The following is a 15,446-nucleotide window of genomic DNA, read 5'->3' on the forward strand; positions in this document are numbered from 1 at the left end:
TAGGCAGCTTTCACTGATTCTGTTTAAATGCTTTCAAACCATAATCTCTGACAACCTGGATAAACTGGGAATGAGCAATATAAAAGTACAGAGATATAGCAGGATTATGAGATTGCTTAAATGAGTTATATTTTTAAATTGGCTTGATGAGAGCCAGTGTGGCCTTAAACTCAGTTTGCGTCTAATGAGATATCAAAGCTCGCCTGTTTACTACGTTTCTTTTTTGCTTGTAATAATGAAAGGAATTCTCTGAGGTGGCCGCCATGCTGACACAGCCTTTAGGTGCTTAAATCCAAAAATGGGTGCATTAAGTGCATTTTAATTGACTTATATTTACCCAGTGTATCGTCTTGCAAATAAGAAAGATCTTCTGGCACTCCTAGAAGACAAAAAAAAAAAAAAAAAAAAGTAGGTCACTCAGTCTCCTGTGAGTCATAGGTTCTGGCAGGGGACCAAGCAGAGCAGGTATGGGGAAAGACAGAGCAAGAGCCAGGAGAGGCCTGATACTGTTTCATCAGCTTTATACAGATAATCAAAATTGTTTTCAGTTCTGTGCATTTTGTGACGCAAAGTGAAATTAAGCCAAATTGAAACCATACGTTTAGGAAATTAAAACCAGTAAACCAGTGTTAGACACTTAACTGCATGTGAAATTCACACCAAAAAATAAATAAAAAAAATTTCATCTATTTTTTAAATATTTATCACAGAGCAAGGCCTCCTGAGAAACACTGAAGCATAGTAACTGCATGCAAACTCATCTACAGTCTTCTCATTCTGCCATATAAGTTTCCTTCAGTAGACCAGAGAAATTTCTCAAATTGCAGGTGCTGTCTTGTTTCTCCCTAGAGCTGAGGCTCTGGGCTCCCCTCCCAGGGCCACAGCACCTTGGCAGAGAGGCTGACTTACGGGGTCAGAGCCTGAGATTTCCAAACAGTTACTTTTTGAAGGCAGTGACTCACCCTGGTCAAAGCTGTCAGTCACGTAGCCACCTTGGGACAACCACATCTGTGAGGCAGCGCTGATCTAGGCAGCTCATGGCCTGTGACCAATGCACTGATAACTTCTTAATTACATTGGGCAACTGGCACAGACCATGTTGCTTCAGCCACCGAGCCCCTCCTCCAGCTAACCTCTCCGCCCTCTCATTCATCCACCCTGAGGGAGAGGCATGCAAACCAGAGGAAGTATGACTCATCTAGTAACAAGATGCATTCTTCTGAATTCTCTGCAGACGTGTTGTTTGCTAAGTGAAGAGCACAGGAGAGTATGGCGCAGAGAGAGAAAAAGAAGGGAAGAGACAATGTGAAACCATAATCAAGACACTGGCTACGTGTGAGAGCAAGAAGGAGGGAACGATGGGGCAAGAGCAAGTCACCACGTGTGGGTTTCCTGGTCCACACACAGATCAACATTTCCTCCAACTCCACAGAGAGAATCCTTGGCTTCTGTTAGGGGTTTTCTGAATCACAGATGGAGGCTCCAAGTACTAAGGCTAATCCATCAGGTTTCACACAGAAAAAAAAAAAAAAAAAGAGCAACAAATGACGATAGCAGAGAGGTTTTTGACAGGCGCTTCTTCTGAGCACTACAGATGATAATGAGGCACAAGCAAGGGGTATGAAAAAGAAGTGTTAAATCAATCGAGTCAAATCGAGTCTAAGAGATCCACTGCAGTTCCTTCCCAACTAACACCACATCTGCAGAACTTGGCACTGGTCCTTACAGATCATGAGCCTCACACACCACATCACACACAGACTCTAACTTCTGCATTAAGCTACTTCTGGACAGGCTCACTTTAACATTGTCAGAAATCACAACATAGAGAAAAGAAGCAGCTAAACACAACCTTCAGTTGTGATCAAAAAAAAAAAAAAAAATGCTCAAACAGGTTCTATCTTGTGATATCATGATGAATGGTCTATCAGCCACCAGCTTACTGTTGGCAGAGTATGAACCAAAGTGATGTGGCAAGCCCTCACCATTCAACTTCACCAATCTGCCTTAGGATTGTGGACCAAAATTAAAAGTGACCTTCTCCGACTTTGCCTTTTGGAGTCTGCAGACTGATGTTCAACCAAATGACAATTCTTTTTTTCCCCTACCGTAACTACATTGCAACAGCATTAACACAATCATGCTATAAAGACAATAAACCTAGGAGGGCAGACAGAATTGCAACTTGCAGTGCATGCTTCCTTTTCAGACACTAATTCCGCTGTAGTAGACAAGCAAGTGGCATGCACACGAGAGATTATCCAACCGCACACTGCTGACCTTTTTTTTTTTAGCAAGTGAATTCACCTTGGCTGTAAATTTGTACATCTTAAGTGGTTTATGTATGCTTGTACCTGTGAACCAGCTGCTGCATCTCACAGCACAGAGATTATCATATTCAATCAAGTCTGGTTTATGTTACGCTCTCCATGTATTATTGCTATGCTATCACCTATAAATTGCCATGTCATGCATGCAGTCCACAGGTGGGAGCTGGACGTAACATCTGGGAATATCGTGTTATTAAAGTGTCATTTCAGGAAGAGACCTTAGTGCAGCAGTTATTGCCGCCATTTGTATGATATGTCATAAATGAAAGTTCTGTGGCGACTGGTATGCAGGAAAAGCTGCATTGTTTAGTCAGCTGTAAGTGCTACCGTATTAAGTTTAAAAATTTCCCTGTTCTCTAGGAATGCTGCCTAAAAATTGGATTTTATTTCTGCCACGCGAGCCAAAGTAATGATTAAAACAGATACCAAATACTAGGATGAAAGCTCCACTCTTATTACTTAAGCTGCGTCGGCTTAGCGAGCTCTCCTTCCTGCACAAAGCGCGAAGGTCTCCTAAGAGTGTGAATCATATATCAACTCCTTCTACTAAGCAACCAGCCAAAAGGAAAAAAAAAAAAAAAGCCTACACTGATACCGAGGGCCTATTAAAACTCAAGGACAAAGCAAACAATATGATGAATTATTAAATCCGTCAAGGAACTGAAAACTGAGGCCCATCTTATTCATTTAGGATTTGGGTCTTCATTAGCACTCATGTAAGTAAAATCTTGCACGACACAGCTACTGCACACACACAACGTGCATTTACTCAGAAACACTTTTGTTTTCACGTCATTATGACTTGCAGGGCCCGATTTCCTTTGCACATCTACTACAGTAAAACCATCTAACCATCATTTTCGTAACACTTTTGGTCATGCACCTCTGCTTAAACCCAATGCAAAGATAAGATCAAGCTACACATTTATAGTAAAATTGCCACAAAATTTAAAAAAAATATATATCCTTCTTGCTACCACAAGGCTGTAATGACTCACCGAAACCGCCATGCAATACAAGAGCCGCCAAACCCCCCTGCTCTCCCCTCCGCCCCTACCCCACCCATTTCTTCTCCACTTTCTAAACTTACCCGGCAAGCTCTAGTGTGGGTAGTTACTGTAGTTCCCCTTGCAAAGAGACCGTCCCTGATTAGTCAGACAGACATAAATCAATAAACACTTTTAGATAAAACATGCATCTGAGCAAATGTACTGATAATATGAGCCAAAGAGCCAGCTGAATTAAATATCCCATGACTCCTTCACCAATTCACATCTACGCCCAACTCAAATCCAGGACGTGAATTGGCGCATACAAGACTAGTTCACTGACAAATTCACCTCAATAGATGAGGAGGAGGTAGGATGAGGAGAACTAGACAGTGGATTGCTGGATGAATAAAAAATGAAAAGTGTAGTGCTTCAGCAAATTCATTCTCTCCATCCCGTGAGGAGGGTGGGGGTGACGGAGGAGGAGGAGAGGCTCGTTTGAAAACCGAACCAGCGCTGCATTCCCACATCCACCCGTATCCAGCGAGGGGCTCTTTAAAAATTCATTAATTTACAGCAAAAATAGATTAAAGCACCCAGCTGAGCAAAACCCAAAATTTGGCTCCTGAATAACATTAATGATAAAACATTTCCCTCAAGCCCAGGGGGTTTTGCCTGAAGAAACATTGCTGGCTTTTTTCACCTTACAGCACCTTGAGAATAATTTATTTTCAATCATTACTAAAATAATGCATTTCTAATTGTCATTTTTAATTATGCTTTTCTTCAAATGGAGGGAAAAAAAAGAAAAGAAAGAAAAGCGCTGAGCAAAAACCTGCAAAAACTAATTAAAATCCATCCAAGGATATGCCATTCCCATGATGGCATGGCAATGCCATTCTATTCACCATTTGATATCTCAGCTACAGAGACTCAATGACAGCTGCTCCAGGCCCCAAAAATGCCTAGAACTGCAGTTACTGTAATTGCTCTGGCCAGCACTAAATGAGGTTCACTTAAGTGCAATTATCCCCCTCTGATCTCTCACATAAAGAGACTTCTTTAACATGGAGAAGTGGGCTCACACAATGTGACTGCAAACAAGATTCAAATTGGAATCAGGGAGGCATTTCCAGCAGATGAATGGCTTCATAGCTCATCTGCATTCTAGTGATGCACGGCTTTGCTAATGAAGACTGAGCCAGTCTCTTCTCACCAAACACGGCTTCCATGAGAGCGAAACTTCCAACGCCGGATATAAGCAGGGTACAGGGAGAATTTTTCAAAAAAAAAAAAAAACCAAAAACTGTCCAGTCAGTGTGCCTGAGCCTGGCCTCCATGCAGAGCAAACAGCTGTTGAAACGAGAAGGAAGATCCTGTTTTTTCGCTCATCCAAGGAGAAAAACACGCTGAAGGACAAGATGATGGGCGATGAAGTGAGGAGGGAAGAAAAAGAAAAAAAAAAGACCTAAAATAACTTCACATTCCAGAGCAGAGAGAGAAAGACTGAAACAAGCCCACTTTGGATTCAGACCAAAACTAAGTCATTGTAAAAAATACTAAACAGAGCCCTCTGACCCAAAGCATCAGCAGTCCTCATGAATAAATTGCCATCTGCCAATCGCATAACACAAAAGGTTTTCAGCCTGAGGGGGAAGATGTGACCGTCTAATAGGGGTTGCAACAGAGGGTACCTGTTGGGTGCTGTCCAACTACACAGGGCGGTGGATGGGCCTTCATGTTGCCACAGGCTCAACTAGCACCAGGAGTCTGATAACTGCACCTCACGGATGGCCATTTGAATAATCACTTCAACAAGGGGAGAAATTAAAAAGCCTCTCAGTGAGACCGGCTAGGCACAGGGCCACATACTGAATACCAAATGAGCTCATATTCAAAAAAGTAAAAAGCTGTTCTGAATTCACAGTACAATACTGGCTTTCTGACCCCTGACATACATCAAAATTATCCCAATATCATGTCATTATTCTATTTAGTCTATTAAATTATACACCTCCAAGCATAACAGTACCTGTGATGCAATATTTTACATTTATGTTCCTTGTCTTCTGCACATGCCAACAAATTAATTTTTCTTCAGAGATGGTAGATAAATGTTATTGTCATCACTCTCTCTCACATACACACACACAGAACATTAGAACACCTTGATGATGTAGGTGTTTGTTTGTTTTTTTTAAACCATTAAGCAGGATACTTCAAAAACCACAGTAGGTCAAAACTACAGATGAACCTGAATCTCATCCTCCCATGCACATTTAAAAATGGTTACGTGTGTAATGTGCTTTGCACTTTCTTCTCAAATAGTCAATCAATTTATCAAAGATGAACAACTATTTTCTTTCTTTTTACTATGATAAATAAAATCCCAAACCAGGCTCCGTTTGATATCAAATTGTAAACTAAGTCCACTCACTAAGCCATAATACACATGAAGGAACCTCCAAGTCTGAGCCTGCCCAGCATTTTCAGCTTTAAACAGAAATGAACAAGAGCATTGCTTACAGACTAAAAGGAATTAAATGGATGTTACAGCAGTGCTTTAGGGAGAGACTTTTAGGGGTGTGTGTGTGTGTTGTAATGTATACTTTTGCAACAGCCTTTAAAAAGCATGCATTAGCCGTACTTCAAGTCCGATAAAAACTACAAATACTACCAGTGTCACACAGCCCGGTGACAGATCTTGCTTATAAAAACAGCAGTGTTTATAAAAAGGCGACTTTAGTGAATTGCATCAAGCACCAAAAAAAACATAGCAAACTTAAGACTTTTCACACATCTTGTTTGGTGTCATTTCTTGAAACTCGAATGATAAAAATGACAGGGTAAGCGTGCATGCTCATTTCCCCACAATACGCCTAATGGAACCACTGTGGCTCTAGTGACCTGGATGGAACAACTTCAAACACCATGCACACTTAAACACCATGTGTCTTCTACAGCTGCACGCACAGATAGCCTCGATCCAGACAGCTCTGTGGGCCTACTATTTAAAGGATGGGTGATTAAGAAGCAAACCAGGTCTGACCTTTGATTGTGGGTGCTGACTAACGCTATGGGCATTTTGTTAGTTGAAGCATAAGGTCTGGCATGGTTGGGATTTTAGGGGGGGATTTATTACGCTTGGATTTAGTCATAAATGTAACCTTTTTTCGCTGGCTTTATGGCAAATTTAATTGAGAATATGATGATTAGCTCGTTGCAAGCCCATCTCTACAATAGCACACTGAATCCGTTGATAAAGCCTGCATGAGTTGACAGCAGGGCAAATTAAGAGTTCAGTCATCCATCTTTTAATAAAGGAAGTCGGGATAAAAAGGGAAGAGCGCCGTTTTTGTACACAACTGCACGCAAATGTCGCAGCTGTTTTGTTTTGGTTTTGTGTGTGTGTGTGTGTGTGTGTGTGTGTGTGTGTGTGTGTGTGTGTGTGTATGCCTTATTCTGAACGATCACAAACTCACTACTGAAAAAAAACACAAGAGATAAGAAAAAGCATGCCCCGAGAAATCTTGCACAAATGACCAAAGAGTTAACCGCAACACCCGCCTGTGCCGTCTCAGGACAATGCACAGCGACACAGAGGCAGACTGGAGATCAAAATCAGCGGCGTAAAATGCACCTGAAACACGCTTTGCACTTGTTGATTGCCCAGCCTCATGACAATCCTTCGCCCTTCTCGCACAGGTCGACTAGATTTTTGAGGGGGTCCCCCCCCATCTTTTTCATGCTAGGATCATTAATTTTCCTGCAGGAATTTATAACCTCGCCCGAGAAGCAGACGATTGACAGACGAGAAAACACACTGCAACAGCTGTGAGTCAAATACCGTCAGAGCACGCAGGAAAGCCAAATGACACTGGGCTCATGCACACACTCACTCCATGCTGGACACACATCGTCTCACATACCAAACAGCTAGCTTAACGATAGCTGTGGAGGGCTGGGGTAGGTCATTATACAGCCACCTAAAGCGAGGAAAAGCACAAGCATACACACAAACACACCTAGCCCTGGCCCCGGAGAAAGCGCCCACAACACTCTGCTAAAGTTAGCTGGCTACCAAAACTGGCTAGCTAGCTGTCAAAGTTGCCCTGTCAGTTGTCACCGGTTGCACGGCGGTGTTAGCAGGCTAACGCAAGAGCTGTCAACTTGGAGAGTTGCAGCAGCACGGCCGGGGTGTACTAACACTGACCACGGGGGAAACACTGGCTGGCTCCCTGAGCAGAAGAAGAAGAAGAAGGGAAAAAAAACAGGAGTCCCCCCTCACGCCTCGACACAGCGAGTGGAGAACCGTGTGTCAGGGCCTGTTCACTGGGCGCAATCCCCACAACTTCAGTGCAGCTCACTTCCCCGTTAAAGTCGTCCATTTCGTGGGCCTTAGTTCAACTTCCATGCCCGTGTAGCTCACTTACTCAGGGTGAAAGCTGCTGTGACGGTGGCTCTCTGTAATCCTCACGGTAGTTTTCAGAGTAACTGTCTCCCCCCTTCCTTCACCTCCTCTTCTTCGGATAGCGGGTTGCCCTCCCCCCTCGGGGATGTCCTGCGCTCCTGACGCTATCGTCCTGTGTGAAGAGCCGCTGTGACCGTGGCTTCGCCGGTGTGCCTGCGGTGCCGTGGCGTCCCTCTTCAGCTTCTCTCCGCCTTCACCCGTTCGCCTTTCTTTCGGCGGCCGAGCCAACATCCGGGACTCTCCCCTCTTTGGGTTAAGTGCCCGGAACTACTTTCACATAGACAGCTCACATGAAGGTTTCTTTTTTCTCTCTCTCTCTGTCTTTCACCACCCCTGCCGCCACAGAAACTAGCGCGCGGTTAAATGCACACGCCCGCAGTGGAAAAAGCACCCGCACACACGAAAGCACTTCAATCAATAAAAATGATCCGTGATATCTGCTTTATTTATTGCGCACTGGGTGTAAATGTAGCTCAAAGTGCGCAGAAAAAGAGAGGCAACATCACAGAATAAAAGCAGGAGGCGCGGGGGGGTAGTTGAATACAGTCCACATGGTCTGATAAGTCACCTTTTTTTTATAAAAGGTGTGTAAGTTTTAACCAGTGGCTCTATTTATACTTATTCAAAGGTTAAATCATTTAGTAAAACTGTAGCCTACTTACAAGCTCTAACAGGTTTCCAGGTCTATTAAATGGGTGTATGCTGCTTTCATTGTAATAAATGGGTTATAAATTGTGGCAGCCATCAAGTCTGCAGATAGCTCACACGTTAATAAGATGTTAATAAAGGGTAAAATCCCTAGAAGATAATTAAAAAATATCTCTAAATCAGCATGCATTTTTTTTTCTTTAAGTTGCTCTGATTATTGATTATTAACTGCTGAAACTGCAATATGTTACTACTTGCAAAAACCTGTATGAAGCATGCCTTTTTAGGAAGTGATACCCACAGGAAATGTAGATCAAAGATCGGATGAAAGAGTTTAATTAAAATGTGCATCTTTCAGGAGTAGGTGTTTCAGAGAAATGAAATAGACAGTGATAAAAGAGAAGCATTAGTGTTTTGAATCAGCACGAGACAGGATCATCTCCATACAAAGGTGCACAGTTTTAGCTCAGGACCACAGTTGGGGAAAAAAAGACCTAAAAATAACGGGCTGGTGTTTCTAAACTTAACCCTGTACTGAATCAACCTTTACTGCAGGAGCATGTGCACACATGTAAGTGGTCCGAGCCTATGTAAATATAGCGAGCTTAAAAACTATTTAAAATGTCCATTGCACAATGTAAACTGCACCATAAATTCACAGAGCAAAAAAATGCCAGCAATAACATGACACTAATGGGCTCAGTGACCTCAATGCCTTCAATCACTTCAAAGCAGTTGTAAGCAGTATTATAACAACGGAAGGAAACGTTTACCGTGGCATCGCCTTAATTTTCATTCATGCTTCTTCTGGGCTTTTTATATGGGATAATTTAAGAAACTGGAAGTGTGTGATAGAGGTGTGGTTGTTGTATGTGAGGAATTTGGTTGCCTTTTTGAATTGTTCTGTCAGTTCTTCTGCCAATAATTTAATTAGTGTGAAGGTTTTATGCTCACTAATATCTGGCTGTCCTTTAACTCCACTCATAAAGCTCGACCTTCAACGTGGAGGCATACAGAGGCAATGAAAAGAGAAATATCAGCATGGCATCTTTAGTGCAAAACAGTGATCTTGAAAAAATACAAGCAATCACTACATCGATTTATGTTTTTTCCAGCTATTTTTATTATTAATAATTTATTTAGAATTTTCCATGTCACTTATTTTCACCTAAACTACAACATATATTTTTATTACTTAGTTATTATCATTATTATAATTAATATTTATTTTATTAGTTATGCAAACAGATATCATATTGTTCTGATATCTAGTAAAAAAAAAGTTATTTAGCTTTTACAAATGTGCATCGCATGCGCTTAAACTGGAAGGGAAAACAATGCAATTAAGTACGCACGTGAAGGTAGCAGCCGAAGTGGTGTAACTGTCCTTCCAACGGTGCAGCAGCGTCACCTGCCGGTCGATTGCAGAACTGCCGCCCATAAATCCTAAAACTATGGAACAAGACAATTGATAAACGATTAAAGTCTTAAAATAAAAGGTTTGTAGGTATACTGACTCAGCCTGCCCTCCTCTAGCTTATGATGTGCCACTTTAGGCTGAAATAAAAAGTTTATGGTGAATAAAACGTATATATCCAAAAATAGTTTTCACACTGACCAAGCAGTTGATTTTTGTGAGTTGTTTTGTTAAAGAATCTGTTATTGGTTAGTTTCTCAGATGATTTCTTTAGTTTTTGAAAATAACAAATCCTGAAAATGGACTATCCTTAGCTACATCTTTTTGTATATATGTATATATTTTGTATATATTTTGTGTGTATGTGTGTATATATATATATATATATATATATATATATAGAGAGAGAGAGAGAGAGAGAGAGAGAGAGAGCGAGAGAGAGAGAGAGAGAGAGAGAGAGACTTTATTGAAACTTCAACTGAAATTGTTGTGTTACAGCAGCATGATAAAGAAAAAAAAATGACCAGGCACCTGGTAAGGGCCTTACACTATGAGATGGTGTCATAACAGTAACAACAACAACAAAGAAAAAAGGAGATCAGATAATAACAAAATTGTTAACTTAATTAAAAATAAGAATTTATACAACTCTCCTGTCACGTTTACATAAAATATTACATAAAAGCTGTGCATTACACCTTTAACCCTTACATACTGTTCAGGTCAAATTTGGATAGCAGTAAAAATAAAAATTTGAAATGAAAGTGTCACAAACACTAAACCACAAAAATATTGAAATACTGTCTGTGTTCCCATCACATTTGCCCCAATTCCCACAGAGACAGACTGTCGAGTCTTTGAAACAGTGAAACAGGACGCACTTAAGGAGTAGAGTTTAGAGGACACAAGATCTTACTTACATTTCTATAGGTCTGTTCTAGTTTTACTAGCTGCTCAGTAAGTGCTTTATTTATTAAAAAAAAAAAACAGAAAGAAAGAAAGAAAGAAAAGCAATTAAAAACAAAAACGCGTTCACAAAAGCAGACTTTTCCCTTAAACTATAAAAACATAACTTTTGCCTAAAATTAAAAATAACAATAAAAATGTTCAGATTGTCATATCCACTTGTTTTTGGTTTGGATTATTATTAATATTCATCTTAATCTCAGATTTAAACACAAATGACATGTACAAGACACACATATGAAGGACTTTGTAGGACACATAAGCAAAATAAAACATATATATATATATATTGAATTTCAAATAAACGTATTTTTCTCTTCCCCGAAAAGCTTGTATTTAAATCTTTTTCAAAACTTACCAGAAATTAGATGTACAAACGCGCAACAACATCCAAAGAAAAGGAGCTTTCAATGATGCTGTTCCTTGTCAAACTAGTCGCACACAAAGTTCAATTCAATATTTTGTCTTTGCTCGTCGACTGTATCTGCTGATTCAGTGGGACAGTCCAGTGCAAAAAGATCCCCTTTTTGAGAGAAATTCCCCTTGTCCTCTCCGTTGATGCTCGGGTTTTATAAAGTTTGACACTTCAAGCAGGAGGGAAAAATAATTGACGCACTGCTGACTCAAAAGCAGACTACCATTTCTTTGTTTAATACCGCAAATGGCCGCTAGGGGAGCTGGAGGCGTTGTGCTGTATTTATAAAAACCAAAGAGTTGGCCTTCAGGAAGTGCACAAGTTGTTTGGAGGTATCCGAATACCAAAGTGGGGTGTTTTGAAGTTTTGTCTGTGAGTCTGAGACGTCGTTTACGTTTTATATAAGGTATTACCGCAGTTGCAAGTAACCTACAGAGAGCATGTAGCGCTATGTCGTGTCGCCTTTCTTATTACTGAACATTAAGTAGCCAAAGAAAGTGTCCACCTTCCACTTTGACAGCGTGTTTACTGTCGCGTGTCATTTAACCGCAAACAGGCGTGTAACACGTCAGTGTTGTGCTGTGAAGTTCACCCATACGTAATGATGATGCGAGAATATGCATTAATGTAAACTTAGCCTGTTATTCGACCTATAAACGGATCAGTGAACAAAGCGAGGAGTTTCAGGGAGTTGTGGGTTTATTTCTTCATATTCTTCTTCTCATTAGTCAGCTGTGACATTTGGAAACCACAGGCTATGGGACAAACCGCTATAGGTACAAACATAGGTAAGACATAATATCAGAAATACCACAATATAAAAACAGACTGTAAAAAGTGGACAGTTTAAGTTATTGCACCTATATGTTTAAACACTTTTGGCACTTTGCTAGAGAAACTAAGCAGAGCTCTTTGAGGGACAGAGGCCTACGCAGTCAGGAGAAGTAGATGATTAGTGTTCGTTGAACCTGTATAAATGTTAAATGACGACAACATTTTAAGATCTAGCCCCCCTGGTGACCTTGAATTTGATAAGCAGAAGTGGGTGGGTGGATGGATGCATGGGGGGGGACTACTTAAATCCTCATAAATGCAGAATTTGTTGGATTAGTCCAAGTAAACTGTACCTAATAAAGTGTGAATTCAGTTTACTTTATGCTTATGTATTGCACGTTTTGTTTTTTTTCTTAAATTTTATGTAAATGTACAACGATCATAGCCATCCAGCACACCATTAATTCTTGTTACCGTCAGGTAGACATTACAGGAGGATGGCTGCACGTACATTTACAGTGCTTAATAAATTCAGCAGATCATCACCCAGAGTAATGCTTATGCTACACTGGCCTAAATTTAAAGTGTTGGCAATTACCACAATTATTTTTTATCTTTCTGTAATGATTAACCCACCATTATGCACAAGCTCTTTAATCAAAATGATATTTATAATACTAAAATACAATTATTATTTTTATCCATGAATTTTCAAATGCGCTGTTTTACAAAAAAGAGAAAAAAATAGTGAAGCACAGAATTAACAGTCTTCATTAACTGTCATTTTCTAAATACTGAATGGAAAAATGTAGTTTTTGTGGTTAAATGTCACGCTTTGGGTGTAAAATTATTAGCATTATGTTAATATTGTTCCAGTCAGCTTTATTAAAGTAGGCCCAGTGTGATTTATAACTGTACATCCATAAATTTGTGACCTGCAGAAACAAACAGCGAGGTAATCTGATACTGAAATGTCCCACTTTGAAAACAGACCTGTCACTGGAGACTGTTGAATCACATTAGGCATCACTTAAAGATGCCTCCTTCTTCTCTCTTGTCAGGTGATGGCTGAACCCAGAATATCATCTATTGATGGGAAGTTAGCAGAAGAATTTGCTGTTCCCTCCCATGTGGAGGAGGTCAAAGAGAAGATGGCTGCTTTTGCCAGCTTTCATGCAGAAGCAGGCCGAAAGGTGGTTCTCATCACTTCAGGAGGCACCAAGGTTCCCCTGGAGTCCCGCACTGTTCGCTTCCTCGATAACTTCAGCAGCGGCAGGCGAGGAGCCTCCTCTGCTGAGTATTTCATAGACTCTGGTTATGCAGTCATTTTCCTACACAGGCATCGCTCACTCTACCCCTACACGCGCATGTTTTTAACCATCAACATGCTGGACGCTCTGGAGTTTCAAGGTGGAGGAGCGCCTGGTAATACTGGTGAAGTGGTGGTTAATCAGCAGGTGCTGCCGAACATTGCCAAAGTACTGAAGAGATACGAGGAGGTGAAAAAAAGTAGACTTCTTCTGCCTATCGAGTTCAGCACTCTGTCAGAGTATCTGCACCTACTCAAAGCAGCAGCGCAGGCTCTCAGCAAAATAGGTAACAACAGGTTACAGGCCTGAGCTGTGGCTTTGTCTAACATACGTTCAAAACATCTTCACAAGTGTTTGTTCTGCTCTTAGGATCAAAGGCTATGTTTTACTTGGCTGCAGCAGTGTCTGATTTCTACATCCCAGCATCTGAGATGCCTGAACACAAAATCCAGTCTTCCAACGGACCTCTTCAGGTGAGGGTGGGGGGAAATGGTGTTATTGGTCTGCTTTTTATTCACCACTTCAGTTCGGAGGTCTGTAAAAGGAAGCATGAGATGTGAGTACGAAGGTGGTTCACTTCTTACGGGGGAATATTGCCATGGTAACATATGCTGCTAACTTAATTATAATTAGAGAGTCACCGTTCCTGGAAGATCCCCAGACCTCTGTGCACGGATACCACAGTGTCTTTGTGTCTGATGAGCATCAGTAAGAAATACAGATTCTTGGATGAAGCTTTATTTTTTTCCCGTTGGTTGCAAATAATTTTACTTTTATTGTTATATAAGCATCAATATATGGTCCTAAAACAGAGCACTAATTTGTACTTACAGCTAGGGAATAAACTCCAGGTATAACTGTGGACCCTTAAGCTAGCGGTCCCCAACCCCCCGAGGGCACGGTCCGTGAGTCGTTTGGTTCCGGGCCCCGAGAGTTGAGGCTTGGGTGTGAAATTTGTAGTTTCGCTGGGTTTTTTCCCCGTGTTGTAGTTGTGCGTCTTATTTTGAAAGAAATATTTATACATTACCATAGCGACCAGAGAGCATTAAGGGGCAGACAGGAAGATATTACTCTTAATGTTGTTGGAGCATTTCAGGAGGACGCTGCTAATAAAGTTCCACAATTACACAGTTAATTTGCGTTTATTATTATATTTAGAAAATACCACCGTTTTTGTCTTGGTCATATAATTTTATTTTGTTGTATTTATCCGCGACACCTTAAAGGCCGGTCTGTGAAAACATGGTCTGACATTAAACCGGTCCGTGGAGCAAAAAAGGTTGGGAACTGCTGCATTAAAAAGCTGCACATACTTTCAATTCAGCAGTTATTGTTGCTCCTCTCAGTTGCTGAATTACATCTTCCTGTGTGTATGCCTCTTTAGTCTTGCCAGTAATGACAATATTTCTTCTGCCCTTCAGCTGAGCATGAAAATGGTCCCCAAGATATTGTCCCCACTGGTGAAAGAATGGGCACCTCAGGCATTTGTCATATCCTTCAAACTCGAGACGGACGCGTCGATCCTGCTGGACAAGGCTCGACGAGCTCTGGATATCTACAGTCACCAAGCAGTGGTGGCCAACGTACTGGACTCTAGGCGGGGTTATGTGGTGGTGGTGACCCCTGAGACTCAGGCTGAGCTAATCCTTACTGAGGAGGATGTGAAGAATGAGGTGGAGATAGAGGAGAGGATAGTCAGCAACTTGACGTCGGCGCACGACAACTTCATAACTCAACAAGTGGCTTGATAGAACGTATATGCATGTCTGAGCAGCTTTAAGTTGTGTCTGTATTCTTACGTGATCCACATTTGGCTGCAATTCATACCTGCCTGTTCTGCTGGCAAGTTACTGTATATTCAGTATGCTCTACTGTTGCAAAACCTTAGTGATGACTGTAAGTCACATCTTCCTTGTTTGTTGTGTGTGTTCTAAGAATGAACCTTGAAGCATTAAACACAGTCTCTGTAGAGGGACAATATCCAGGTTTTAAAATGTTTATTCACACTTTCTAGTAATCAGAAAAGTAGTTTCAAGTTTTAAAACAATGACAATATTTTCTTTCCTGCAAGGTTCCCCAATAATAAACATTTAAAATCACAGTCCACTGGTACTGGTTCAATCTCA

The 15,446-nt window shown here is 41.0% G+C and overlaps 2 protein-coding genes across 6 annotated transcripts in view; one reads left to right on the top strand and one right to left on the bottom strand.

Annotated features, from left to right (window-relative positions):
- The window catches only part of foxj3 (forkhead box J3), an 82,555-nt gene extending 74,530 nt beyond the window's left edge, over positions 1 to 8,025 (bottom strand). For 2 of the 3 annotated variants that reach the window (XM_063472979.1, XM_063472977.1), the window contains exon 1: positions 7,753 to 8,025. The gene's annotated coding sequence lies outside the window, so the exon portion shown is untranslated. Of the gene's footprint in view, positions 1 to 337; positions 368 to 7,752 lie in introns of those variants that run through there. The other variant, XM_063472978.1, reaches the window with a different exon arrangement.
- A 3,515-nt stretch (positions 8,026 to 11,540) lies between these two features.
- ppcs (phosphopantothenoylcysteine synthetase) lies at positions 11,541 to 15,073 on the top strand. Of its 3 annotated transcripts, none has more exons than XM_063473933.1 (4): positions 11,541 to 11,642; positions 13,072 to 13,606; positions 13,690 to 13,793; positions 14,742 to 15,073. In XM_063473933.1, exons 2-4 carry the CDS (start codon positions 13,075 to 13,077, stop codon positions 15,066 to 15,068), a joined length of 963 nt encoding a protein of 320 aa, XP_063330003.1. In that variant the 5' UTR covers positions 11,541 to 11,642; positions 13,072 to 13,074; the 3' UTR covers positions 15,069 to 15,073. The 3 variants fall into 3 exon arrangements, with proteins under 3 accessions (XP_063330003.1, XP_063330004.1, XP_063330002.1); XM_063473934.1 differs by having other exon boundaries at positions 11,551 to 11,608; XM_063473932.1 differs by lacking the exon at positions 11,541 to 11,642 and adding an exon at positions 11,711 to 12,024.
- Positions 15,074 to 15,446: the final 373 nt, after the last annotated feature.

This window comes from Pelmatolapia mariae, linkage group LG5 (assembly GCF_036321145.2).
Source record: "Pelmatolapia mariae isolate MD_Pm_ZW linkage group LG5, Pm_UMD_F_2, whole genome shotgun sequence".
NCBI lineage: Eukaryota > Metazoa > Chordata > Actinopteri > Cichliformes > Cichlidae > Pelmatolapia > Pelmatolapia mariae.